Here is a 25,913-nt window from a genome sequence, read left to right as displayed (position 1 = left end):
CAGTTAGTAGTTTCATTTCTCTGGGCACTTAGTCAGTCATGGAATCTGAAGGCGCAGCCTATGCTCTATTAAGCTAATAACTTTATAAATGTTTGTACATATGTATAGTTTTACCTTAAAATTGTTTTGAATAGGCAGTATAAGCATTTATAAAGCATAAAAGAGTATATAATAAAAAGTTTCCTTCCCATCTCTTCTCCTCACTTTCAATCACTCAACAGCCTCCCCAGAAGCAACATATATTATAGTTTCTTCGGGATTCTCTTCATGGACATTTTATGAATATTAACACACACACATGAAAACAAAGAGGCCATATTTATTGTCTATTTGTACAGTATGTAAAACTTTGCTCTGGTGAAATCCTATAATTGTCAGCTTTAATCACTGGGCTAATATATCTCAGGGAGTTAGCAACAAAAGTCACAGAAAACGAGGTGGGGACCCAGAGAGACTGGGGGAGGGGAGGGCTGAGAAGTAGGGAAAAGAGAAAATACTGGCAAAAATTTTTTGGGTGTGTTTACAAATGAATAGCAAATCTTTAATTTCATCAAATTAATGCAACTGTAAGACATTTTCAGTCACTAAGGACACATTATTTATTACTGATGACTAATGAAAGCAACACTAGCACATATGGATTTTTAAAATTCTTTTGAGGGCTATGTAATGATTTAGGTACATATTTTTTGATCCCATATAAAAGAATGCAATGAAAACAGTTCCAACAATATAGAATATTTGAAAAAAGTAGCATGCAATCTATTTCGAAGGTAGGTATTTTTAGTTATGTTGTAAGTTAGAGGGAACCATTTTAGAAGAGTTGTTTGAAAAGAAATTCTGTAACAGTCTACCCCGAAAGGTTAAGAGCAGTGATCTTTAGGTGGACGAATTATAGGCAATTTAAAATGTATTCTTTGTAAAGTTTTGGTCTTGACTTTTTAATTTTACTGCAATGAATGTGCATTACCTTGTAATCGTAAAAACATTGAAGCTCTTCCCATTTTGAAGACAAATATAACAGGAATGCCTTTTAAAGACAATATACCCTGCTAACCCCAAATAAATGAATTGTTTTTTTGTAACTATGGGAGGTTTGGCTTTTCATGATCAGGCCCTCAGATGAAGTAACTCTTAAGAAGTTCAGTGAAATCAGCGGATTGTGGTGAGGAATCCCTATGGATTGTAATTTACAGCTCAGTCTGCAGTTAACCACTGATTAATATTCCAGGTCCCAACGTTGTGAGTTTCTACTATGCACCGCTCCTTCTACGTCTGTTTGGTTGTACAATAACTTTAAATATCATAGGCTGGGGAGGTGCACCAATGTTTTCCTGAAGGTTTTGTCCATTTTGGAGGAGGTTTGTATTCACCTATAGCAAGATAAGTGAACATTCTTAAGGAGGTTTACTTAGGGAAACACTGAAGCATAAATATTACAGTCAACCCTGAAAAAATATTATTCCAATGTTCTGAAGCCAAAATAAGGTTAATTTTGTTTATATAATGTTATCTTAAGTTCTGGCTTTTTCAATTGCCTGGTGATCTGCATGCTAATTACATGAAAAATATAAAAAGGTTCATCCCAATGCAAAAAGGTCATATTCCTTAAAAATTTTAATGTTTTGTGTGATTTCAGGGTTGCACTTAATGTTGCATTACCAGTGTTGGATAATGCTAGTTTAAATGCTTACAGTAATCTTGAAAGTGACTCATAAAAGGGATATACAAAAAATACCTATTTCCAGTGTATTTGCTGAAGCACGTAGCTTCCACTTGGGAGTAGTGTCAGTATTTTTGCCAGCTCACAGTGGGAAGGTTGATGATATACTTCTATTTTTAAATCACTAAGATGATCTCTGAGAAAGGAAGATGGAATGATGGCGTCTCCGCCAGCTTCTGAGGACCAGCCTAATGCCTCCTACAGGGAAAACTTCTATTATGCTATATGAGATTGACCCCTACACAGCCACGCCAGGGATTGGCCCAACAATACCTAAGTCAGTTGGTTTCCTTTGAAAACTATTTTTCAGGAAATAATCAAAGATAATGAGTTTCCCAATTCCTTTGTTAAGCCAGTATCACCCTGATGAATCCTAAAAGCTGACAAATCTACAGAGAAAGAATGATTTCAATTTTGATTTGTCAAAACACAGACATAAAAAATCCTCCCAAAATGTTATTGTAAATGGAATCTAGGAGCATTTAAAAAATCTAGCAGTATTATGGGCTGTATTAGTAGTACATACAATTTATTTCAGGAATGTTAAGCTTCAATATTATGAAATATTTTCTCATAGGAAATTACCAAAGAATTATTTGTAGCTATATGATTGTTTGCCCTGAAAACTCAAAGAAATCTACAGTAAAATAAGGAGATATTTTAAAGTTAATATTTAAAAATTATATAGCTTTCTATATTCTATCAATAATTAATAAGAAATATATTAGAGAAAAGATTTCATGACAATATTAAAACAACTTCATCAAGTTCAATGATAATCTATAGGACACAGGTGAAGAATGTGTCAAAAATTTAATGAGTCATAAAAGAAAACATGAATAAATGGAAAGACATAACATGTCAAATCGTCCCAAGTTAATTAAAGAGCTATTCCAATTTTAATCACAGCAGGATTTGGGGGTATGTGACAAAGGAATTCTAAAACAGATCTTAAAGAATAAATGTAGGAAAATAGCCAAGACCATTTGGAAAGAAAAAAAGCAGTGATGAGAGGATACTTTCAATACCAGATATTCATTCATCAACAGGACTTGAGTCTACCATCAACCTACCATGGATTCAATTTGTTGTCTGTATAAGCAAGTATAAGAAGAATTCAATACTGAGATAGAAAAAAACAGAAATTTTCACACTGCAGGTTAAAATGTATTTTATAAACTGCCCGTTCCCTAAAAATTTTCATAGAGAAATAAGGTAGTTTTAAATAGCACCCAATGTCATATAAATCCAGTGACCATAAATGTTGACAGCCTAATAGTTGTTTTTTTTTTTTTTTTTTTGCGGTACGTGGGCCTCCCACTGCCGCGGCCTCTCCCGCCGCGGAGCACGGGCTCCGGACGCGCAGGCCCATTGGCCACGGCTCACGCGCCCAGCCGCTCCGCGGCATGCGGGACCCTCGCGGACCGGGGCACGAACCCGGGCCCCCCGCATCGGCAGGCGGACTCCCAACCACTGCGCCACCAGGGAAGCCCAGCCTAATAGTTTTAATTACACGGGATTAAAATCAAGAGTGTGTGTTTAAAATGGAGCTAAGTGCCGAACTGCTAATAGGGTCTCCAATGAAGAAGGGAGTGAAAATTGAGGGGGTGTATTTTTGTTTTTATTGTATATACTTATTTAAAAATGTTTAGCATTAGCAAGAATTCATGTAATTCTTTTATAATAGAAAAGCAGAAGAGAAACAAAGTGATGCTGTATCTTACAAAGTTAAAATTTATGATTTATTTTTGCCATATAATATCCATCTTTCAATCTTCAGACTTCTCTGTGTTAGGAAACACATGGGGTAATTCAGATATGGTCCCTACCCTCAAGGGGACTATATATAAAGACACATGTCTAAGACACTTGAAGTAAGAACAAGAATGAAATGACTTCAAAGACATTGTCTGAGACTAGATCCCCAAGGTCAGGCACCATGTTGTTTCCGTGTAATGAATAGTTCCTTAGTAAGTATATTAAGGAGACAGTGCTAATTTATGGTGGCCATGATAACTTGTTCACACAGCTATTATTTCTTTGAACTTATTTGTAAAATTTGGTGTCTGATATTGCCGTCAAACTGCTATCTCTGAGTTTCAAAATATTACTGTATTTTACATACTCTTACTGACTCTAAAGTGGAGGAAGAGGAATTAGCTACATTTTTAAGTCTTGGAAATGTTATGCAAGTGAAGGATGTTTGATACCTGTACAGTAAAGAGCGAACTGTTTCTTTTCTTTGATCTCATGTGTAGAAATGTGCCCATGTGAGTCCTTCCAAAATCAGAGGACCATTTGGGGTTACTAAATTCCAACTACAGTGGCGACTGGAATGTGGCTTTGAAAGAGAGGTGTTAGCAATACAAATGTTAGGTTTATCTCTGGGGCATAATAATAGTAAACAACAAAAATGAGCTATTAGAAAATGGTGAAAGATTTAGGCCTTGAACCAGAGACAAAGGACTCTAGATGTTTGTGGACGGTGGTCACCTCAATCAGAGACAAATACTAACGTCTTGATGCTTCCAAAAGCTTCTCTAAATCTGGGTGCATCCGACTCAACAACTGAGAAAGAGACGCATCTACCTAGAGGAAAAAGGAACTACTACATATGGTTAATAGCACATACCCATGTGATTGGGGAAATGTTTACATTACTTGAAACATGAGTGTTAGCTGGAGTTTTTTTGTTCTTTTTTTGCCACTTTAAAATAATCCAAAGTAACTCCTTGTCTCTAGTTTTGTTGTCATTATTTTCTTTTTGTGACTTTGCTGTGTCAAATTATACTTAAAATTAGGAAGAGAGAGTGAAGGACAATTGGTCTCCATAAAGTGTGATAACCTGTTAGGTCAGCATTGTTCCTTAATCACAAGTATAAGTGTAATAATAAAATTTTTTTTTTCTCACAGCAATGTTCAAATTTAGATTAAGTTACAAATAGGAATAGACTTTTAAGTAAGGATTATAGTGTTTCAAAACAGTAATAGATTTTTATTATAGTATCTATGGAAACTTGGAGAGTAATTTTGGAGCTGGAATCAAGGGCTGCAATGGGGATAAGATATTATAGGTTATGTAGATGATCACATTTTTCTGTGACTCAGTCCAACAAAAAATCTGTGCTTTGGTGTGTAGAAGTGACTTTTGCTTTCTCTTAGGCTTCTTATATGCTAAGAAGTCTCCCACTTTATGATCGTATATCTTTCCACATCTCTAGATAATTAAGGACTTGGGCACACAGACATTTTAGAAGGCATACAAATGCCCATAATTCAACTTGACTGGTTTGGGTCAATGGCTATTGTAAGACTTCCCAAACAAATGAAAAAGTGTTATAAATTACAGGACAAAAGTACATGGCAACTTTTACTATTAAATTCATGTAACTTCAACACTCAAAATTGATTTCACATAAATAGTCATCAGAATGAATGTGTTACCATGTCAATTAATTGCTGCATCTAAAATAACTATGAATTTCCTTTTTTAAAAATTTATTTTTATACAGCAGGTTCTTATTAGTTATCTATTTTATACTTATTAGTGTATACATGTCAGTCCCAATCTCCCAATTCATCCCACCCCCCCCCGTCCCCGCTGCTTTGCCCCCTTTGTGTCCATACGTTTGTTCTCTACATCTGTGTCTCTATTTCTGCCCTGCAAACCGGTTCATCTGTACCATTTTTCTAGATTCCACATATACGCGTGAATATACGATATTTGTTTTTCTCTTTCTGGCTTACTACACTCTGTATGACAGTCCCTAGATCCATCCACGTCTCTACAAATGACCCAATTTCGTTCTTTTTTATGGCTGAGTAATATTGCATTGTATATATGTACCACATCTTCTTTATCCATTCATCTGTCAATGGGCATTTAGGTTGCTTCCATGTCCTGGCTATTGTAAATAGTGCTGCAATGAACATTGGGGTGCATGTGTCTTTTTGAACTATGGTTTTCTCTGGTGTATTCCCAGTAGTGGGATTGCTGGATCATGTGGTAATTCTATTTTTAGTTTTTTAAGGAACCTCCATACTGTTCTCCATAGTGGCTGTATCGTTTTTTTTTAATTTAATTTAATTTTTTTTTATACAGCAGGTTCTTATTAGTTATCTATTTTATACATATTAGTGTATATGTGTCAATCCCAATCTCCCAATTCATCACACCACCACCTCCCCACCCTCAATCTACATTCCCACCAACAGTGCAAGAGGGTTCCCTTTTCTACACACCCTCTCCAGCATTTGTTGTTTGTAGATTTTCTGATGATGCCCATTCTAACTGGTGTGAGGGGATACCTCACTGTAGTTTTGATTTGCATTTCTCTAATAATTAGTGGTGTTGAGAAGCTTTTCCATGTACTTCTTGGCCATCTGTATGTCTTCTTTGGAGAAATGTCTATTTAGATCTTCTGCCCATTTTTTGACTGGGTTGTTTGTTTTTTTTAATATTGAGCTGCATGAGCTGTTTATATATTTTGGAGATTAATCCTTTGTCCATTGATTCGTTTGCAAATATTTTCTCCCATTCTGAGTGTTGTCTTTTCGTCTTGTTAATAGTTTCCTTTGCTGTGAAAAAGCTTTTAAGTTTCACTAGGTCCCATTTGTTTATTTTTGTTTTTATTTCTATTACTCTAGGAGGTGGGTCAAAAAAGATCTTGCTGTGATTTATGTCAAAGAGTGTTCTTCCTGTGTTTTCCTCAAAGAGTTTTATAGTGTCTGGTCTACTATGAATTTTCAAAAAGCCAATATAAAAAGGGAAAGCTTGGTGAATTGGAAAAGTGTCAGGCAGATTACAAGCAAATACCTTTTCTAAAACTGATCTTGACTTGAATAACACCCAAGGAACTTCTGATGTGGTTCCAGATCCACAGAACAAAATAGAAAACAATTTTCAGTGGTGCAAGTGTTCCAAAATCTCTAGACCAGATTAGGGGGGAATGCTCTGATTACAAATGTGTTTCACAATCATGGGTAGGGTCTGAGGAATGAGGGTAATGGATTTTTAAGGTTAGAAAACGTGAGCTTGACCAGGCAAAACCTGCTAACACAATCTTTTAAGATGAATGTATACTACTGAAGTACTTTTTATTTGGTATTGTCATTCTGCATTCAATCCAAGATCCAGTCACAAAAGTTATGACCAGCTGCAAAATTAGTTTAAGAATTCACAGAAATAGAATAAAAATAAAGTGACAAACAATAGCTAGAAGCCTGTCCTTATAATTTCATTTCAGGAAATCACGCAATTTTTACAGATAATAAGTTCTTTCATCTATCCCCCCACCCCCGATATTTAATTATGGCCACATGAAACAAGCTATGTTTTGAGTGAAGGGAGTCCAACTTCTGAATGGGTCAAAGATGCTGAGGATTAGAGGGCAAGACTAAAGTTTTCTTTAGGAATGAGGATTCTTTTTTTCATTTTGTTTTTTGTTGTTTCCAGATATGCAATGTCTCTGTCTCCCACCCTACCTCCAAATCTTCAACACTTTTTACCTGACAGCTGAGGCTTTTTCATTCCTGTCCCCAGTCAGAGCTCAGTTCCTGACTTTGGGAACAAATTCTGCTCTGAAGTGGGAATATTCATTAGCGGGAACTACAGATCAGTAGTTTACCTATTTCATGTTAAACTGTTGGTTCTACCTTACACGTCTACGCAGTTCCCCAGAGACTAACTCCCTGTCTTAAACTCAGTTTCCTAAGTGGGTGAGTATTCATGTAACTGGATTCTTGATACTATTTGAATAACCTTTGTTAGTCTAATCGATTTCAAGCTACGTTACTTCCCTGCTCTATTTAGATGGACATGTTGTGTCTTGGAATCTATTTTGATCTTAACTCACAGGTGTTTGTTTCCATCCATCTCTCCTGAACTTAGAATTTATATTTAAGAAATGGCACTATTGGGAGTTCCCTGGTTGCCTAGTGGTTAGGATTCTGAGTTTTCACTGCCGTGGTACAGGTTCAATCCCTGGTAGGGGAACTGAGATCCTGCAGCTGCACAGAGTGGCCAAAATATATATATATATATATATATATATATATATATATAGCACTAAAATGTTATTTAGAAGACAATTTGTGTGGACCAACATTTCTCAGTGCTGGACTCACTGTAGGAATTTGCCCAGCACTATCCTGGCCTTTTTAAAGAGATCTACTAGGCCATTGCATTTCTTGTCAGAAGAGCTCTCCAGCATCCTGTCTGAGGTGGCACATGACTGACTGACTGCTGGTATGTAGGGGGCTTGGGGAGAAGTTTGGGGGCTCTACTTTTCAGCAGCCAATTTCACTTTTGGCTTTCTGATTTTAGCTTCTAGATTAGTTTGCTCTTTGCTTTCCCTGTGTTTCTGAGTCTAGACTCTCTGCTGTTCAACTTTAAAAGAAATCATATGTATGGTTGTAGGTTCTTGACTGCATGGGTTGGGGTAAGGGACTCAGGGTCCACCAGTTTTGCACACAGACTTTTAACCAATTGTTTTCTGACGTGTGCTGTAGCCCTGCCTTCCTCAGCACGTGGCTCCTTCAGGTCTGAGCCATTCAGACGATCCGTGGGTCAAAGGTGCCCCTCCTATAATTGGTGTTTCTCCTCTCTAAGCACTTTATTTTTTTAGGGAAAATATGAACTTTTATTCTTTAAAGCTAGGAACCAATTTTTAATATATTTTTTAGTTTTTATTGAAATGTAGTTGATTTACAGTGTTGTGTTAGTTTCAGGTGTACAGCAAAGTGATTCAGTTGTGCATATATATATCTATCTATTCTTTTTTAGATTCTTTTACATTATAGGTTATTATAAGATATTGAGTATAGTTCCCTGTGCTATACAGTAGGTCCTTGTTAGGCACTTTACACTGTAAATTCCTTTGCAGGCTAAGTCAAACTTCTTAAGATGAATTCTGTCTGTTATGAGTTATTTCTTATTCTGTCTTTTTTTTTGGGTGGTGGTGGTGGTGAAGATTTATGTCTTTAAAGTCTTTTTCGTGGAGTTTCAAGTGGAAGAGAAGATAAATGCTTGTGGTCAATCTGCCACATTTAATCTGTACTCCAAACGTGATTTTAGACCTTACTGTCTATGCTAGTTTTCCCAAAGTGTGTTTACTGAGGTGTTAATAGCTGTTATTAAAAAAAGAAAAGTGGTTCTGTGGCCAACATTTTGGGAAAAACTGGGTCAAACTAAGCTAAACTGTTTCTTTGCTGTAAGGGCTTTTGGGATCATTTAATATACTAATACTATTTAAGAATCTTAAAGTGGAGGGGCATACAGTATTTCCCAAACCGCAGATCCTGTTTTCACCAGGCTAGAACGCTAAAACCTAAAGTAGGAAAAATGCTAATCAAAGCAGTTCAAAGTCCATCTCAGCTTGGCACTTAAAGGTTGGTAGTGAAACCTCCAGCAATGAGCGTTCATTGCACAGAATATGAGATAAAATAGTGATGTGTCAGCATCTCTTTCTAAGGCATAGGCATACTGACATTCCATGTTCCAGTAGTGCAGAGGTTGGGCTGGATAGCTGCCTCCTGGGGATATAGTACCAGTGCAACGTAGAGTGACTGACACTTTTCTTTGTTCATCCTCCATTATAACTGTCCTTCGTAAGAGAGGTACCCTGATGTTATTGGGTGTCCACCATTCCATAGAGGATGGTCCCTTTGGAAGAGGACTTTGTACCAATCCATCTCAGGAAAGGTTGGGCTCCATTATGGCTAATGAGTTCATTCTCACCAGGCACCGATCTTGAATCTAATCGGCCACTAGAAAAGGCTAGAATTCACTTGCAAATGGAATGAACATGAATTATTTTACACAGAAAGGACTGTTTAGAGTTATCTTCCAAAAAACGGGGTGTGGGAATGGTAGGTAGTGAAAGCTTCTGTGACTCTTCTTTAGTTACAGAGCCATTGAAAGATTTCAGGTGACACCATTCCATTTGCAGTGTAGAAACATTACACCTGGTGGGGGCAGGAAAGATGAACTCAAGTAGTTCAAAGAGAAGGTTCCAAGAGGAAGATATTCTAATAGTCTAGGGCAAATGAATGACAGGGAAGAAGACCTTCCATCTCATCTTGTTCATTTACCAGCATCCTACCAACTATTTACCAGTGTCCTTGACCTGGTCCTCTCCCACATTGTCAGGAGCCTTCCTCTACCAGTCCTACCCGCTCCTGTATACTCACTCTACCCCTTAGTATTAACTATTCCCCCTCTGCCCATAAACATGCCAAAGTTGTTCCTCCTATAAACTGCCCCTAGATCACTTTCTCTTCTAAATCCAATATCTTCCCCTCTTTCTTATTGTTACTTGTTGAAAGGTTTTACCTTTTCTCACTTCTTATACCTCTTCATTCTATTGTAGTTTGCTCCCTGCCCTCAATATTTTACTGAAACTACTCTTAATATGGTAAGAAAGGACCTTATCAATGCCAAAAATCAATGACTATTTAAAAATCCCTGTCTTAATAGAGTTATCTATTACACTGGACAACATTAACCCTGTGTCAATCTCTCCTTACACATTTTCACTTTTTGGTTTTCCATGGTACCCCACTCTACTAGAGCTTTCCTCTAACAGTTTATTCTCTAAATGCAAATGCTCCTATTTCTCCCAACTTGGCTTAAATATTGGTGTTTCCAAGGGTTCCTTCCTCAACTCTTCTTACTCTTCTCACTTTCTTTGGATGATCTATTTTCATCGTTTCGACTATTACCTATCTTCTGAGGACTTCCAACTTTTTAATCTCCAGCCCCACCCTGTCCCTCAAGCTTCAGATGTGTATCTCCAACTGCCTGTTAGGATGCAGGCAGGCATCCTGGATGTCCCACAGGCATCTCAAACACAATATATTCAAAACGGAATTCATCTTTTCCCTAAGCCTGGAGCTCCTCAGTTACTCCATGTCTCAATTGCCGGCTCAGTTCTCTAATCCATCACCCAAGTTAGGAATCATCTTTGATTCTTCCTACACCCTCATGTCACTCATAAGATCTACAGATACATATTTAATAGGGCTTCTATTAGTCTGCTTCTCTCTTATGATTGCTGTCTCTGTCCAGGTTTGGGTGAGCCTTTATCATCTCTTACCTGACTTCTGAAAAAGTCTCCTAACTTCTCTCCCTGGCTGAGTCCTTTTCAAATCTTCCCTCCTCATGGTTCTCAGACTTAACCTACTTGAAACAAAGATGCGCTCATCTCACTTCTCTCCAAAACCTTTCACTGACTCTCCATCACTTAGAGGATAAAGTCTAAGCTCTTACCATGATCTGGCCCTAGCCGACTTTTCCCAGTCCCCTTTTATAATTGATGTTCTACAATATATAGAATTGCTTGTGATTTCCTGAGAACATCAGGTTATTTCAAAGCTACTTTGGTTCACATTGTCTTAGGGGTTGGAATGGTTCCTTCTGCTATTACCTTACTACTGGACTAGGATCAACTCATCCTTTAATAATAAACGTGGGTAGTTTTCAAGGAGAGGTTCACTCAATCCTCAGATTGGATTAGGTGCCCCTTCTTGGTATTATTATAATACCTTATTATATCTCTTTAATGTATTGTTTCATAGTATGGATTTTTATGCCTGACTCTCTGACTACAATGTGTTAAAGGTAGAAAATGTGTCTTATTTATTTTTTGCATTACTGCTGTTTAGCTCAAGAACTGGACTCAAAAGATAAATATTGGACAATTAAGTAAAAGAATAAATGTGGTCGAGGCAATTGGAACAGAGTATAGGGGAAAGACTTGGAAGAATATTTACGAGGTAAACAGGATTTGGTAACTAGCTGGTTGGAAGTTGCTAGGGGGCTGAAGAAACATAAGGAGGAGTCAAGGATGACCCTAGCTTGTAAATGACAGTGCAAGAGAGTGAATTCAGGAATACGAGAGAACAAGAGAGCGTGAAGGGAATATTAATTCTCAATTTGGAAACATGTCGAGTTTGAGACGCTTATAGGAATTCTACAAAATGTTTTCTACTTCATTTGACAGCAGTTAGTACAATGCCTACCCAGACACTCAAAAATTTGTTGAATTAGATTTCTATTACTAACTTATTAAAAATAGCCATGCTGATAGTTAAATTCTGGGATCTGCTATGTAAGATGACTATACTTGAATCAGTTATTTTTTCTTGAAAAGTCAATATTTCAGTTTTTTAGAGAGATGAATTTAAAGGCTTTTTTCTTCAACTGTGTTCATAATAAACTTTGAAAGTTTGAAGGAAAAAGAGAAAACCTTTAGGTCCACCATACAGAAGGAAAACATTTCTAGGCCAGATAAGCTTTTGTTAATTTAATTAAGATTAAATAATAACAGGAAATCATCTCTGGCAAAGAACTGAAAACCTCTTCTTTCCAAGGTGCAAGAATAAAAGGAAACCTGTTGATATCAGAGCTGGGCGGTGATGCCGGAGGGTTTCTGTGTTTTGCTTTGTTTTGTTTTGTTTTTGACTGAGTCAAAAGCCAGAGCGACATCTGCCAGAAAACAGAGACATCGTAGAAAGTTTGTGCATAACAATTGGTTGTGGGTTTGCCCCTTCTGCAGCCAGGTTTGGGCTGGTAATATGTTTGTATCCTTTCCAGGTTTTAGCTCACTCACAGTAGATGTTTGCCACATAACTAAAGGCACCATCCAAAACCACTCTTGGGCGACAGCTACCTGGATCCTGTTTGTTGTCCTGTATAAACACTGGGAAAACAAATTCCACTTCTACCCATGAAGAGAAACACCTGCTTTTCTAATCAGCAGGACCATTTTAGTCGAAATTGATGCATACCAGTTAGGAAATTGTTTATAGATTCATGGTGGCAACATATCCTCTCTTGGTGACTTGACAGATGAAAGAGACACCCCAAGACCTTTAATCTCACCTATGGCAGCAAGAGCCCACTGGAGCAGGTTTGTTATGTCTAGGATAGAATTCTCACCACAAATCAAAGAGAACACATCAAGATCTTACTGTGATGATTACAGCAATCCTTCTCAAGTATCTATGAATCTATAGTGGGAATGGTTTAATTGAACACCAGAAGATATAAGGCTCCCAAACCCAAAATCTTATTGTTCTAATACAGTAGATCTTAATGCTTGCTTTTACTGTACGACAAATTCCTTTCCCAGCTCCTGAGTCCAGCACAGAGGAAGAAATGGTTGTTATTAATGAATTTCTGCCTTTAATGTTTTGTATGAGATGAGTAATCTACGTGTTCTTGGCTTGCCACATTCATCATCAAATCATCCTTTGCAAAAAGCTTTCGATTTTCTTGATTGTTTATAATAAGCTAACAGTGACTCAAGATGTTGGGTGATGGTTTAGAAAGATTATAAAACATCCGTGTCAGCACTGGAAACTTCCTGAGGTACAAGTGGTACAAATTGTTCAAGAGTTAAGCAACAATTATGCCCAAGTGATGAATGGGTTTAGAGACTTTGTGATAAAGGGAGTCAGTTGAGAAAGATGATCTTATCAGTTCCATGTTGTAACTGGAAAGGCGAATGCTTCCAGAAGTATTTCAGCTCCAACATGAAAACATCAAAATGGATAACACTGCTCGAGAATCAACAGAGATAATTTGGGCAATACCTATATAGCTTGCCATCAAGGTGGCACACATTAGAAATAGGGTTTAATAAAACACAATTTGTGTATAATAATTGCACACAAAAATTATAAAAGCAAATAAGCGAAGTAATTTTACCTGACGTGCTTAAATCATGATTATGGAAATTAAGGATGGTTTTTATTAGTGATAATTATAAGCCAGTATTCTAGTTCTGATGGTTCAAAGAGTCTTTACCGTAGTTCTCAAATTCCATGACTCTTACTGTCAACTGGTTGATCCTGCAACAATCATGTGGGAAGGGCATCTTCTGTTTTTATTTTTTATTTTGTTTTAGCCGCACTGTGTGGCTTGTGGGAGTTTAGTTCCCCGACCAGGGATCGAACCCGGGCCCTCAGCAGTGAGAGCGAGGAATCCTAACCGCTGGACGGCCAGGGAATTCCCGCATATTTTGTTTTTAATTGGAGCCATGTGGGAAATCAGTAGAGGACTTCTCTTTTTTAGACTTCCAGAGCACTAAAGCTGAAAAAAGAAAAACAGGCACCCTCCCCCAAAATACTAACTGGAGACACATTATGTAAAAGTAAATAAGTAAACCTTTTCTAAAAGAGGCAAAAAACCTCTGTATGTTGTCATATGTATGTTGTCTTTCAAAGCCCCCATTTTCTGTGGGTTTGGCAACCTTTGGCTTGTTTCTACAGCCAAAATGGTTATGGTGATACTAGGTTGGCTCAGCTGCAAGTTCAGTTTCTTCCTCTTTCAAGCTACCTGCTCTTGTATTTCTAAGCCTTGACCTTTTGCAAATAGGAAAGGCACTGGAAGAATATTTTCTTATGGAAGAAGTAAGTAGACACACAGTATCCTACGGCTTAAAAATCTGATCTGCAACGGCATGGCCAAGCTTCAAGTTGCTAAAATGCCATGCTCTCAGCTGTTGGTGGAGGCTCTCGCTTCTCTGAGAGGTAGTTCCACTGCCACACAAAAATATAACATGAATTCACTAGCAGAACATACAGAAGAACCAATGCAGTGTCAATAACGTTTGGACATTCATAAAAATCTGAGGATCGAGATGGATTCTGATAGTCATCTTAGGGCTGAAAAACAGGATCAGAAGAAACCTTTAGTTGTCACCTCACTAGTCAATCCACTCATGACTGCACTCTGGTTTACAAAGGGGGCCACACCAGAAAGAACAACTGGATCAGTATCTGACAGGACGGTCAAACGAGACAATCTCCATCGCAGTTTCAGCTGTGTCCTTTGGGGATTGGAAGCGTTAGAACTGGTATGAGACACCATGGCTATAGATCAGCTTTAAGGTGGCAGAGAGCGTGAGAGAACAAGAGTGAGAGTGAGAGCTAGAGAGAGAAAGAGAAAAAAGAGACAGGGCTGCACTGGGAGCTCACTGTATTTCTAGCAACAGCAGAGCAAGGATGCATGGGTGTTTCTTGTGGACCAAATGTGGACAACTAAGTAGAGCGAGCCTGGTGCTATGCTGAATATTTTCCAAGAGGAAGCCTGGAGAAGCAAGGTGACCCGCAACAGAGGGATGGACGTTGGAAGCCAAGGTGGCAAGGAAGGAATGCAGCTGTAAGGGAGACATTGCCTCTGTCAAAGAAGCTATTATCAGAGGGCTTGGTGGGAGTGTCTTCAAGAAAGTTCACAAGAGCACCTTCAAAAGAAAGAACCAGCATGTTATGCCCAGAAAGCACATCGATGGGTTACGCTTATGCCACTCAGGTCAGACTTTTGTTGCCCTTAACATCTCCCTAACCTGACCCAATGAAGAAAGGGATGGGAGAAGAGTAGCAAAGCACGATGGGGGAAAAAGGAAAGGAGACTCCTGCACCCTCTTTCTTACTTTGGGCTTTTGAGACTGGGGCAGGCCTGAGCTGGGGGAAGGAAATACCTTCATGTGGTTATAACACAGGACTGGGCAAGTTTAGTACTGAAGTGAGAGTCTTCTTGTGCCTGAAAGTGATTGGAGTCCTATTATTATCTGAAAGCGCCTTTAAAATATTGGGACTTACCAAGATTTTATGCAAGTGTAGGGAGGAAATAATCCACAGAGTTTGAAAGGGCAGGACGAGGGGAAGGAAAAAAAAAATTTCTGCTATCACCTTCTCAGCTAAGACTATTTAATTACTGGCTACAAATAAAATCATTTCCACCACTAGGAAGGAAAAACTATTCAAAATACAGGCCTTCCAGGAATTCCCTGGTGGTCCAGTGGTTAGAATTTGGCCGGGGCCAGGTTCAATCCCTGGTCTGGGAACTAAGATCCCATAAGCCACGCAGTGCAGCCAAAAAAAAAGAAACAAAAAACAACAAAACAAGAAAGGAAAACAAAAAAACAAGCACCACAGGCCCTCTGGTTAATGCATTGGATAAACCAGTGGAGGAAGCTCATTCATCAATTTAGCCTTGAACTTCAAGCTCCACTAAGACATTTGCCACCTTCTTTGGATACAATTTCTGATGGGAAGGCTTGGAATCTATTAGAAAAGACAAGTGCTCTCCAGGTTCCCATCTTCCTGCTTGTGTTGACCAGTGATTCTGGTTTTCAGGTGTCTCCATAAACAGTAATTATTCTAACACACTTCATTTTGTAGAACCTCGAGTTGGGCCTGCTACATGCTTTGGCGGAGTGATGATGAACACATTGTTTAATCTCCTCCGGACATGGTTTCTTTAATGCAAAATAAGACTGACAATTCAATAAAGATATAATGAGAAATTTAAAAGAATCAAAAGCTACAAAAATCAGAGAGCCAGCATAAATACCTCATGAAAATGACATCCGCACGTCCCCTGCAAAAACTCTTTGTATCGCCCCATGGTTATAGTGAATGTGTCAACCACTTCATAGCCGTATTTTTTTGCAGCTTCCAGAATAATCAAATTTTTTTTCCATAAATTCTGAACTTCACTCTGTATTGGAAAAGAGAACAATGAGAATTTTGATTAAGAAGACTTTTATGATTTAATAATTCAGGTAAAATCATGTAAATTGTCTTTTTAAAGATTGATCTTATTGTAAGATAAAGAATTAATTTCTTTAAGATGTGTTCCAATTTTCATGTTCCCCTTATATAAACATTGATGTAAATATAAAATAGCAATATATCAATATCTATAGTGACACACAGTTTGGAACTTTTTCTTCTATGAAAAGCAGTTAGGTTTATTGCCCACAGAGATCTACTGAAGTAGCTAAGATTCTCAATTTAAAAACCAAGACTTGAAAATCACAAATTCTAGCTCCACCTATTTGAATTCTTTTAGGCATCTGAGTATTAATTAGTATGTTTTGTTTTTAGCTCTGTGCTGGGGGACAGGAATCCAAGGATAATAAACCATGGTACCTGCTCTTAAGACATTGCATTCAAATAGGAGAAACGTATAGGTAAATATTTACTAAGTCCTTTATTGGAGGTAAATATACCAGGCTCTGGGCTGGGAGAGAAAAGGGAGTAGCTCTGCAGGGGCAGGGGGACAGCTGGACAGGGAGACTTCAAGAGGGGTTCCTGAGCAGAGTCAGGTTTGCTGGTTGGCAAACAGGGTGGGAAAACAGAGAGTGGGAGTGTGCTTTGGCGAGCCCCAGAACTGAGTGAAGGCTCCAGCTGCTGCTTCTCTAAATCATATTCCTCCCTCCCTCACCAGCTGTGTCTGAAGCAATGATGGAGCTCGGTGGGGGTTCTAGTTCAGGTCCACTGTTGAGAAGAGGGACTCCTCCACTAACTACTCCAGCTCCAGGATGCCTCATCGGCTTGGCCAAGACTTTCTCAGACTGACTCATAGTCTGAGACTCTTCCTACCTCATCTCTCCTTCTTCTACTCCCTTTATATCAGACACATTACAGTCAAACACGGTTCCCAGTAGAGAGTAGACATTCAAAAAATATTTCATGCAAGGTTGGGTGATATGCATTGGGTGGTGTGGTCTGAAACTGTTCTCACCTACTCCTGCCCCCTCCTTTTTATTCTTCTCAAACATTCTTTCTAATAAATCCCTTTATTTGGCTAACCCTGTGATGGTGTCTGTCTCTTTGAGAACCCAAACTAACACAGGGAGGGAATTGAACTCCCCTTGTCTTTTCTAAAGAACTAAGAAAAAAATTTTTTTTCATTTTCCAGGTAAAACAGCAAATAATTACTTGCATTTATTAATCCACCTGCAAGGTAAAAGAAGCAGTACAAAGACATCTAATTTTCTGTCTTCTCCACTGTGCTTGCATAACTATTTTTATGTGACATTCAAAGAAAAGTGCTCCCCCCCTGCCCCCCAAATAAATGCAGTGAATAGAAAAGGCTCATAAAGGAAAAACCTGGAGGAAAAGAGACAGATGGGAACTTGGTCTCTGCCATCCCCTGAAAAATAATGCTCAATGCCATTTGTAGGCCTTTTCGTGTTTGGTTACAGTATCCTCTCAACTTTAATGTGTCCAGTTATAAAAGGTAGAGGAAACTTTACAGGAAGTGTTTTACAGAGAAAGTTCAGTTCTCTGGGAAACAGACTCTGAGTCAGAAATTTGCATGCAGGAGGCCACCAGGAAAGCTCCCTTGGGTTCAACTCCTCCAGGGGAGTGAGGGCCTACACGCGGGACAGAGAGAGAAGTTGAGCTGCAACCTCGTTGCAACAGAGGCTTTTGCTGATCCCACCGGGAGTTCTAGAGCTGGGGTGGCCCTTCTGAGATGGCCCAAATTAAGGAAAGGGGGCTGAGTCTTGGTTGAGGCTCTGCCCAAAAGGCAATTCCTGCTGGGACTCAGGTCACACCCGCAGCAGCCCAGAGGAATGAATGTCTCAGCCCTGAAGGGACCATCTGGGAGCAAGCAAATCCTACTAAACGTCACTCAGTCATTCATGCGTGAGAGGTTTTCTGAGAGTCTCCTATGTGCTGAGCACTGTGTTTTGCATTTGGGGTACCAGAGTGAGCCATGCAGACTTCCCTCCCCCATGCCGGCTCCCACAGAGATTAGTCTAGCAGGGGAGACAGACAACCAAAGCTGGTATCTGTTGAGGGACCTGGATGAGGACACCAGACAATGTTAAAGGAGCTCATAGCAGGAAAAGCCAACTGAGTCCAGGACGTCAACCAAATCTTCCCAGAGAAAACTGGATTTAAACTAACACTTGAAGGGTGACCGGAAGTTACCCAGGTGAGTGGGTAGTGGAAGAGTGTTCTTTGGGAAGAGGGAACAGTGACTTCCAAGACCTGGAGGTGACTGAGAGCATGGCATGCTTGAGGAGCTGAAACACTCGGTGTGGAGTGTGTGTGTGTGTGCGCGCGCGCGTGTGTGTGTGTACACGTGTGCATATGCGTGGAAGCAAGGACTTAGTCTACCGAGGAAGGCGGAGGCCACATCTTGAGTGGCCACGATGAGGATGATGAATGGCAGTGTCTGATGACAAGTTCAGAGTTCTTTTCTGCCTCCACTCGCTCTTGTCCTTTTCTCTTTTGTTTTATCATTCCCCCTCCTCTTCTTCCCTCCTTTAGTTTTCACCCATTTTGCAAAGACTGATGAGCACAATGGAAGCCCTGGTGGCAAGCACGATGGTTAACAGTGTCTGGCGCAAGGTTAAGTGCCGAAGAACTGCTGGCAGAGATGAGTTCATTCTAAATCGAAGTAGGCATCACAAGTACTCCAGTTCCTGCGAGAAGCCACAGTCACGGAAGCAAAGCGGAGCTACCAGAGTCCTCAAGGAGGAATTACAAATGTGACCTGCAGCTTCCAAATAACATGAAAGGAGATTCCACTCATAACCCACAGAGACAATTATCAAAAGACCCCTCTCCTAATCCCCGACCATCTCAAACCCTTCATCTACCCCAGATGCTAAATGTCTCAACTCACTTTAAATGACCTTAACCCCTCCTGACTCCAAGAGGCTGAATTTGGAGGTTTTATTTGGGCCACTTTCTACCAGTTCTCCTGCTTTGGCATCACAGATCTGGCGGCCAGGCAGGCAAAGTTTCGAGAAAGGAGAGGAGGATCCCGTAATCCCTCTCGGAGAAAGCTAGGAGCGCTCGTAATTGACACAAAAATAAATCTCACTCGGTAACATTAAATGGACAGCCTCCTGTCTCCCCAGTTCCCAGTGCCCCCCCACGAGCTCCCCTGAGCGACTGCACACAAACCCGGCTGCCTGTGAACTCTTCTTGCTGAGCAAGGGCAGCTGGTTCTCTTAGCTACAGATGTTGCCTTTCCTTTCTTTTCTGAGACTTCTATTTAGTGTTGAGACTAACTAGTTACTGTCTTCTATAAGAACCGGTCAGAGGCCTCTAACTCCTTTCATTGACCAATATCCAACCAGAGGCAAAACGAATGATACTACTTTAAAAATACTACTGATTTTTTAAAGCAATCAGTCAGAAATCATCTTAAAAAGACACCCTTTTCCTAAATACTCATTGATGCTGAAAATTTCACATGTGTTTCAGCATGAGCCCTTAACTGTGTGTGAAACATTACTGAGGTTAGGAGATACGTTAAAGCATGATCCATCTCGTCTACCCCTCAAGTCTTTATCTTTTCAAACTCTGGTACCCCCTTTCTTCTTTTATGAACTCAAAGCGTTATTTATGACATATTTATGGGCTGTAGTCCCCTTATTTCCAGGAATAATTATATCTGATTTATAATTGTAATCCTTAAGTATATCATCTCCTTTGAATTTCATGAAGGTTGCTTAATATTATGTAGTGCCTTTTGGGTCCTTTTTCAGACACCAGCAAGGATCCTTATAGGAAACTTGAAGTTCACACAGCCTGGTGAAAATGGGCTTACCTGCGTTAGGAAGTGTACTCCATCCACCGGCAGATGAAATCCAATTCCCAGAGTTTTGATGATCACAAGGATATTGAGTAAATTTTCCCTGTGAAATAATCAGAACACAAGCCATGAACTTTGATTACATTTCTGGATGTCCGTGTTTACATAAGGAGAGTGGAATTCCTTTAGAATGTGATAATTGGCATATAGGACTAAATTCTCATTTTATAGGTTTAATATATATTAGTGTTGTTTTCTTTTTCGTGGATAGAGTTTTATGTGTCAGTGGGCATGTTTTGATCTGTAGTAAACGTAAACTTGGATACTGAAGAGCCATCTTGTGATTGGATATAAAAGTATTTTGAAACATTTTAAACTAGACTTTAAGTACTGGATTCTAAATTACAAGTTGCCCTTTATATAAAATCTTGATAAAATTCTGTCACATGGAGTAACTTTTTTTTTTTTTTTTACTTAGCACAGTAATGGCAATTATTATTGCAGAAATGTACCTCTTTAAAACCTTGTGAATAATTTGCAGGTGATTGGAATTAAGCCACTGAACGCCACCAACGACTAATACAGTCTGGCTGGTATTCTCCAGGGGATGTGATCTGAAAGAAAAACAACACATGTTGCCTTGAAACAGATGGTAAACATTTTAACAGCATTGCCTCACATTTCATTGAACCATATCTGGCATCCTGATCACAGGACCTCCCTGTCATTTCTAACTCGTTTTCAGCCATATTACTTGGTATTTAAACTTTTCAGTGCATTTGATATACAGCAAACAATTATGACAGCTAGTAAAACATCTATCCATTGTGGTATTGTTTCATTCAAAATAGTTCCACTGTACCTTTGCAAGAGATGTTCAAGGGCTTTTTCAAATGTTGGTCTCAACGAAGGGCTTATCCAGAACTGTGGATAGTAGGAATAGCTGATCAAAGTCTTCCCACCATTGACGTTGTGATAGAACTTAGTGCCATGCACCTTCTGCCATTCTTGAAAGGTTTCATTCAATCTTTCGATCAGATAGTACATTATCCCTCTGTTGGTCGAATCTCCAATGAAAAGAATCTATAAGTTAAAAAATCTTGCTTTCAAATCTGATGCTTATGTGATATAGAAGACAATATAAAATAAACAATTTGATGAAAACAAAGCCACAAATCTAATTGAAGGACAGCCCTTTAAATGGTCAGAAATGACATTAATCATATTCTCCCCCAAACCCGTTCATTTTCCTTTTCCATATTCCTAGTAATGACATCATCTACTGACCTACTAACTCATGTTTAAAGTTTTGCTTTCTTTATGCTGTCTTTAACTTCTCTACCTCGCTTATGCTCTTAACTTTCTCATCGAATCAGCTTAACACATTTCATTGATTCAAATAGGCATGAAGTATTCTAGTGCTGTAAGAATACTTAGAGATTTTCCAATCTCTTTATTTCATAGATGAGAAATCTGGGAATCCACAGAGGTTAGCTAGCTCGATAGAGGTCAAGCTACTACTTGAGAAAAGAGCCACAGGATGAGAATTTAATTTTCTGAAAAGCAGTCTGTGTTCCAAGATGCAAATCCCAGTGCCATTTGCTCTGGAAGCCTCTCACCCATCACCTCCTTCCCATTCCCACCAGCGGAGACCCGCGTCAGGCTCCGACTGCCTCAAAGGTGTGCTATTGTTAACACTTGCTTAATGGGTCTTCTTGCACAATGGCTGCCCTCTAATTCATTCTCCACAGTAATACTGGGATAAATTTCCAAATGTCTCATCTCACGTTCACACTCAGAAACCTTATCGGCTCCCCATGTACTACGGAATCAAATCTTAACTCCTGAGGTTCGGTTAACATTTGCTGAGTTTTTACTGCATATCGGCTTTTGCTAAGTGGAGATTTCACATAGGGGACTCACTTTTAATCTTCATAATCGTGGGGTGTGAATCATTCTCTGTTTCACAGATGAGGGACTTGAGGCTCAGGGAGACTGAGGTTATAAATCTAGTAAATGGGGAACACAGGACTCAAATCCAAGTCCTTTATCTCCAAGTGCAGGGTCGATGGCCCCATGCTCTCAACACTTCTCCTAAAGTAAGCAGGTCAGATTCCTACTTTTTCACTGAACATGATTTGCACTCAGCAACATCTGTTTTTCCTTGTGCTAATCCGTCTGCCTAGAAAGCCCCTCTCTCTGCAACCCCACCTGTGCAAATGCTACAAGTCTCCAGACTCGCCATAAACGGCTCTCTCAGCCGGTCTTGTCCAATGCCCCAGCGAAAGCAACCTTCTCTGTCCTCCGTGATTTCATTATAATGTTTACTTCCATTACTGATTTTTATCAAAGACTACATGAAATTATGGCTATTTGTCTCTGTATCTTTTTTCTCATATCATATCAAGAAGGATTTGAGGTCAGAGTTAAGGTTAATTTCTACATTCTAATTTCCCCCATAGTTCTATGCATGCATTTAAAAAGTATTGAGTGAACTGAACGTCAAAGGGACTTCTATTAGAGACAATTCCTTTTAATGTCTTTGGAGAAGGTTTAATTTGTACTTCAGTTTTTTTCTCTTTCTGTTGAGATTTCCCTTTGCATTAGTCATGTACATATTCACTTCTGATTTTAAGAGCAGTCACTGCATCACTTCTCAGGCACTAGTGCGTTCGCCCATCCATAGCGAGAATGCAAAGGTTTATTTTTTCCGCAGTAAGTGTATTCAAGTAGCTATGTGAAGAAACCCAGAAGGCATTCTCCTTCAGAATTTGCTTCCCATCAAACACTGTTACCATAAGCATAGCCAAACTCAACTGTATGATGTAAGATGTCAAGGCCCCAGTCACCGAGTCTCTCGGTCAAGTTCCATTTGGGGCAATAAAATCCCAGTATGAGAAAAATACTTTGTGAAATCACTTGAAATTCTTCCTACTGGATTTGACCTATAATTATTTGTTTTTTTCTGGCCCAGATTTCTGATTTTTTAAAAGGGAAACTTTGAATTATCAGGAAAGCTCTTCATTTCAGAGACTAGTAATTATCCAACTCCATTTGTAATAGTTTGCTAGGGCTGCCATAACAAAGTACCACAGACTGGGTAGCTTAAACAACAGAAATTTATTTTCTCATGATTCTTGGCTAGAAGTCCAAGATCAACGTATTTGCATGGTTGGTTTCTTCTGAGGGCCTCTCTGCTTGACTTGTAGATGGCCATCTTCTCTGTGTCTACATATGGTCTTTCTTCTGTGTATGTCTGTGTCTTAATCTCCTCTACTTATAAGGACACCTGTCATATTGGATTAGGGCCCACCCTAATGGCCTTGTTTTTTTTTTTTTTTTTTTGCGGTAAGTGGGCCTCTCACTGTTGTGGCCTCTCCCGTTGTGGAGCGCAGGCTCCGGACCCACAGGCTCAGCGGCCATGGCTCACGGGCCCAGCCGCTCCGCGGCATGTGGGATCCTCCCGGACCAGGGCATGAACCCGTGTCCCCTGCATCGGCAGGCGGACCCTCAACCACTGCGCCACCAGGGAAGCCCGGCCTTGTTTTAACTTAATCATCTCTTTAAAGGTTCTATCTCCAAAACAGCCACATTCTGAGGTTATTAGGACTGGGAATTAGGACTTCAACATATGAATTTGGTTGGGTAGAAACCCAATTCAGCTTTTAATACCAGTAAAGGACCTTGGAAATCTGGTTGTTAAGCTAAATTTCCACTACAGATTTTTCTTATGGGGTCTTTTCATTTCAGTATCAAGACATAATCCCTCCTAGTGTCTCTCTGGGCAGCCGGTAAGATCACTGGGTGTCTGTATCGTGGGCTACAGAGAGAACTACAGAGGTTGAAGAAAATCCAACGAGCTGCCTGTTACTGAGAGAAAAAAAAATTTCTAGATTTCCATTTTTTTCTGTGGGGTTGTACGAAGATGCAGCCCACCAGTGCATGACAGGGGCAAAAAGAAGTTGTGTTTCAGAATTCTTAGGTACTGTTATTTATTAACCAGATGATCTTAGACAAATTATGTGACCTCTTCATGGGTTCATTTCCTTATGTGTGTATTGGGGAAAATAATAGCACCACTGTAAAGGACTTTAATGAGCTTTTAAATACTTATCTTATTCCTGGCACACAGCACACAACAAATGGGAACCAGCATTAAAGCACAGGAAAGCAAGAAGTGTTTTGGAATGCTTCCAGCGTGTCCTGCAGTGCACTGCTAGGCGCTTTAAAATTTGTTAGCTATTTCAGAGAAAATGTCAGTAAAGATAGGAAGCGTCTAAATCACAGCAGCCTCTCTCCTGTCCTATCCACCCTGTTACAGACTCTCAGCAGGGCTAGTAGGGTTGCTGGTGAAACTGAGACTCTGAATCAAGAGCCGGGAGAGAGATCGCCACCCTGAGCAAACCACGGATCTCTGAAAGGTTCCTCATGTCTGTCTCCACTGCTGATCAGTGACTAACAAGAGCTACACGGATGGGAGAAGGAAGCATCATCACCACCATCTGCAAAACAGGTTCTTCTAAACTGCAAATATCTAGATAGCATTTTTCAAGCCCAGCAGACCCAGCTCTGGGAGGACTAGGTCCTGGAGAATTATTTTAGCCCAGTGCCTTTCTAGTCATGAAAGACAGAAATGATAAATTATAACTAAAGTGAAAATGCACTTGTGAATTTTAAATTGCTGGTTCTGTAGGTAAAGCAGTTTTTGGAAGAGGTTAATCGGTATTCCTAACTAAAAGATTTCTAACTTCAAGATATCAGCTTTTTTAAGTGCACGCAATTAAAAAATAATACCCAGAAGAGAAGTGGTTCTCTTCAGCCACATGAGTCACATTCAGTCTTTATATCTTTTAGATCATTTGACTTGGTGAATTTTTAAAAGGAAATTTGCAGATTATTTGTTTTCAAGGTCTACTTCTACTTTAAAAGGTCTAAATTACCATAACAAATATTTACAACTAGCCACACATTTTGTAAATAATTCTTCTTTCCTGTGAAGATTATTGCCCTATACTAGTAGGCACAGGTGTTGGTTGGCAGATGCAATCAAAGAAAAAAAAACCAAGTAACCAGTAAGCAATTATAAAAATAATCAATATTAGCAGTAAAACATTAAAATAACTATTTTAATAAAGATTAAAAAAGATTTTTAAAGGTCCAATGATATCATGAGTTCAGGGAAATGAACCCTCTCATATGTAAGAACCACAAGGGAGAGATGCTTTCTTTCTTTTTTTTTTTTAAACTGTTGAATTCCAAGTGTCCAGAATACTGCCTGGTGTAAAAGTCAGTCCTCATTTGTTAAATGGATGACTGGAAACTTTGATGCTGTGTATATAAATCAGCAGTTTTCTACTTCTAGGAAATTTCACGGATGCCCATGAAAATACATTTAAAAGCAAAATAAACTGGAAGCAACATAAATGTCTATCAGATTGATTATATTAAGTTATAATCGTACACTTGAATTCTTTTAATCTTTTAACAATGATATTGTAATATGGATATATTGTGATGGGAACATTTTAGTTAACGTTCATAAAAAGATGATTATAATCAGAATATAAATAATTGTTGCATTTTTGTAAAAGTAAAGCATATGGATGCATAGAAAAAACCCTGATTTAAAAAAAATTATTATTTAATTTATTTAATTTTGGCTGCGTTGGGTCTTCGTTGCTGCGGGCGGGCTTTCTCTAGTTGCAGCGAGTAGGGGCTACTCTTCATTGCGGTGCGCAGGTTTCTCATTGCAGTGGATTCTCTTGTTGAGGAGCACGGGCTCTAGGTGTGTGGGCTTCAGTAGTTGTGGCACGTGGGCTTCAGTAGTTGTGCCTCACGAGC

General features: G+C 39.2%; 1 protein-coding gene across 2 annotated transcripts in view; it reads right to left on the bottom strand.

Moving 5' to 3' along the window:
• The window catches only part of CPED1 (cadherin like and PC-esterase domain containing 1), a 299,694-nt gene that overhangs the window by 3,034 nt on the left and 270,747 nt on the right, over positions 1-25,913 (bottom strand). For both annotated transcript variants that reach the window (XM_082845993.1, XM_082845994.1), the window contains 4 exons: positions 20,935-21,155; positions 20,585-20,686; positions 20,088-20,175; positions 16,083-16,229 (listed from right to left, as the gene is read on the bottom strand). In XM_082845993.1, coding sequence (XP_082702119.1) covers positions 16,083-16,229; positions 20,088-20,175; positions 20,585-20,686; positions 20,935-21,155 — 558 coding nt within the window. The remainder of the gene's footprint in view (positions 1-16,082; positions 16,230-20,087; positions 20,176-20,584; positions 20,687-20,934; positions 21,156-25,913) is intronic.

This window comes from Leucopleurus acutus (genome assembly GCF_964270905.1).
Source record: "Leucopleurus acutus genome assembly, chromosome: 9".
NCBI lineage: Eukaryota > Metazoa > Chordata > Mammalia > Artiodactyla > Delphinidae > Leucopleurus > Leucopleurus acutus.
This window is presented reverse-complemented; position numbering and strand designations above follow the sequence as displayed.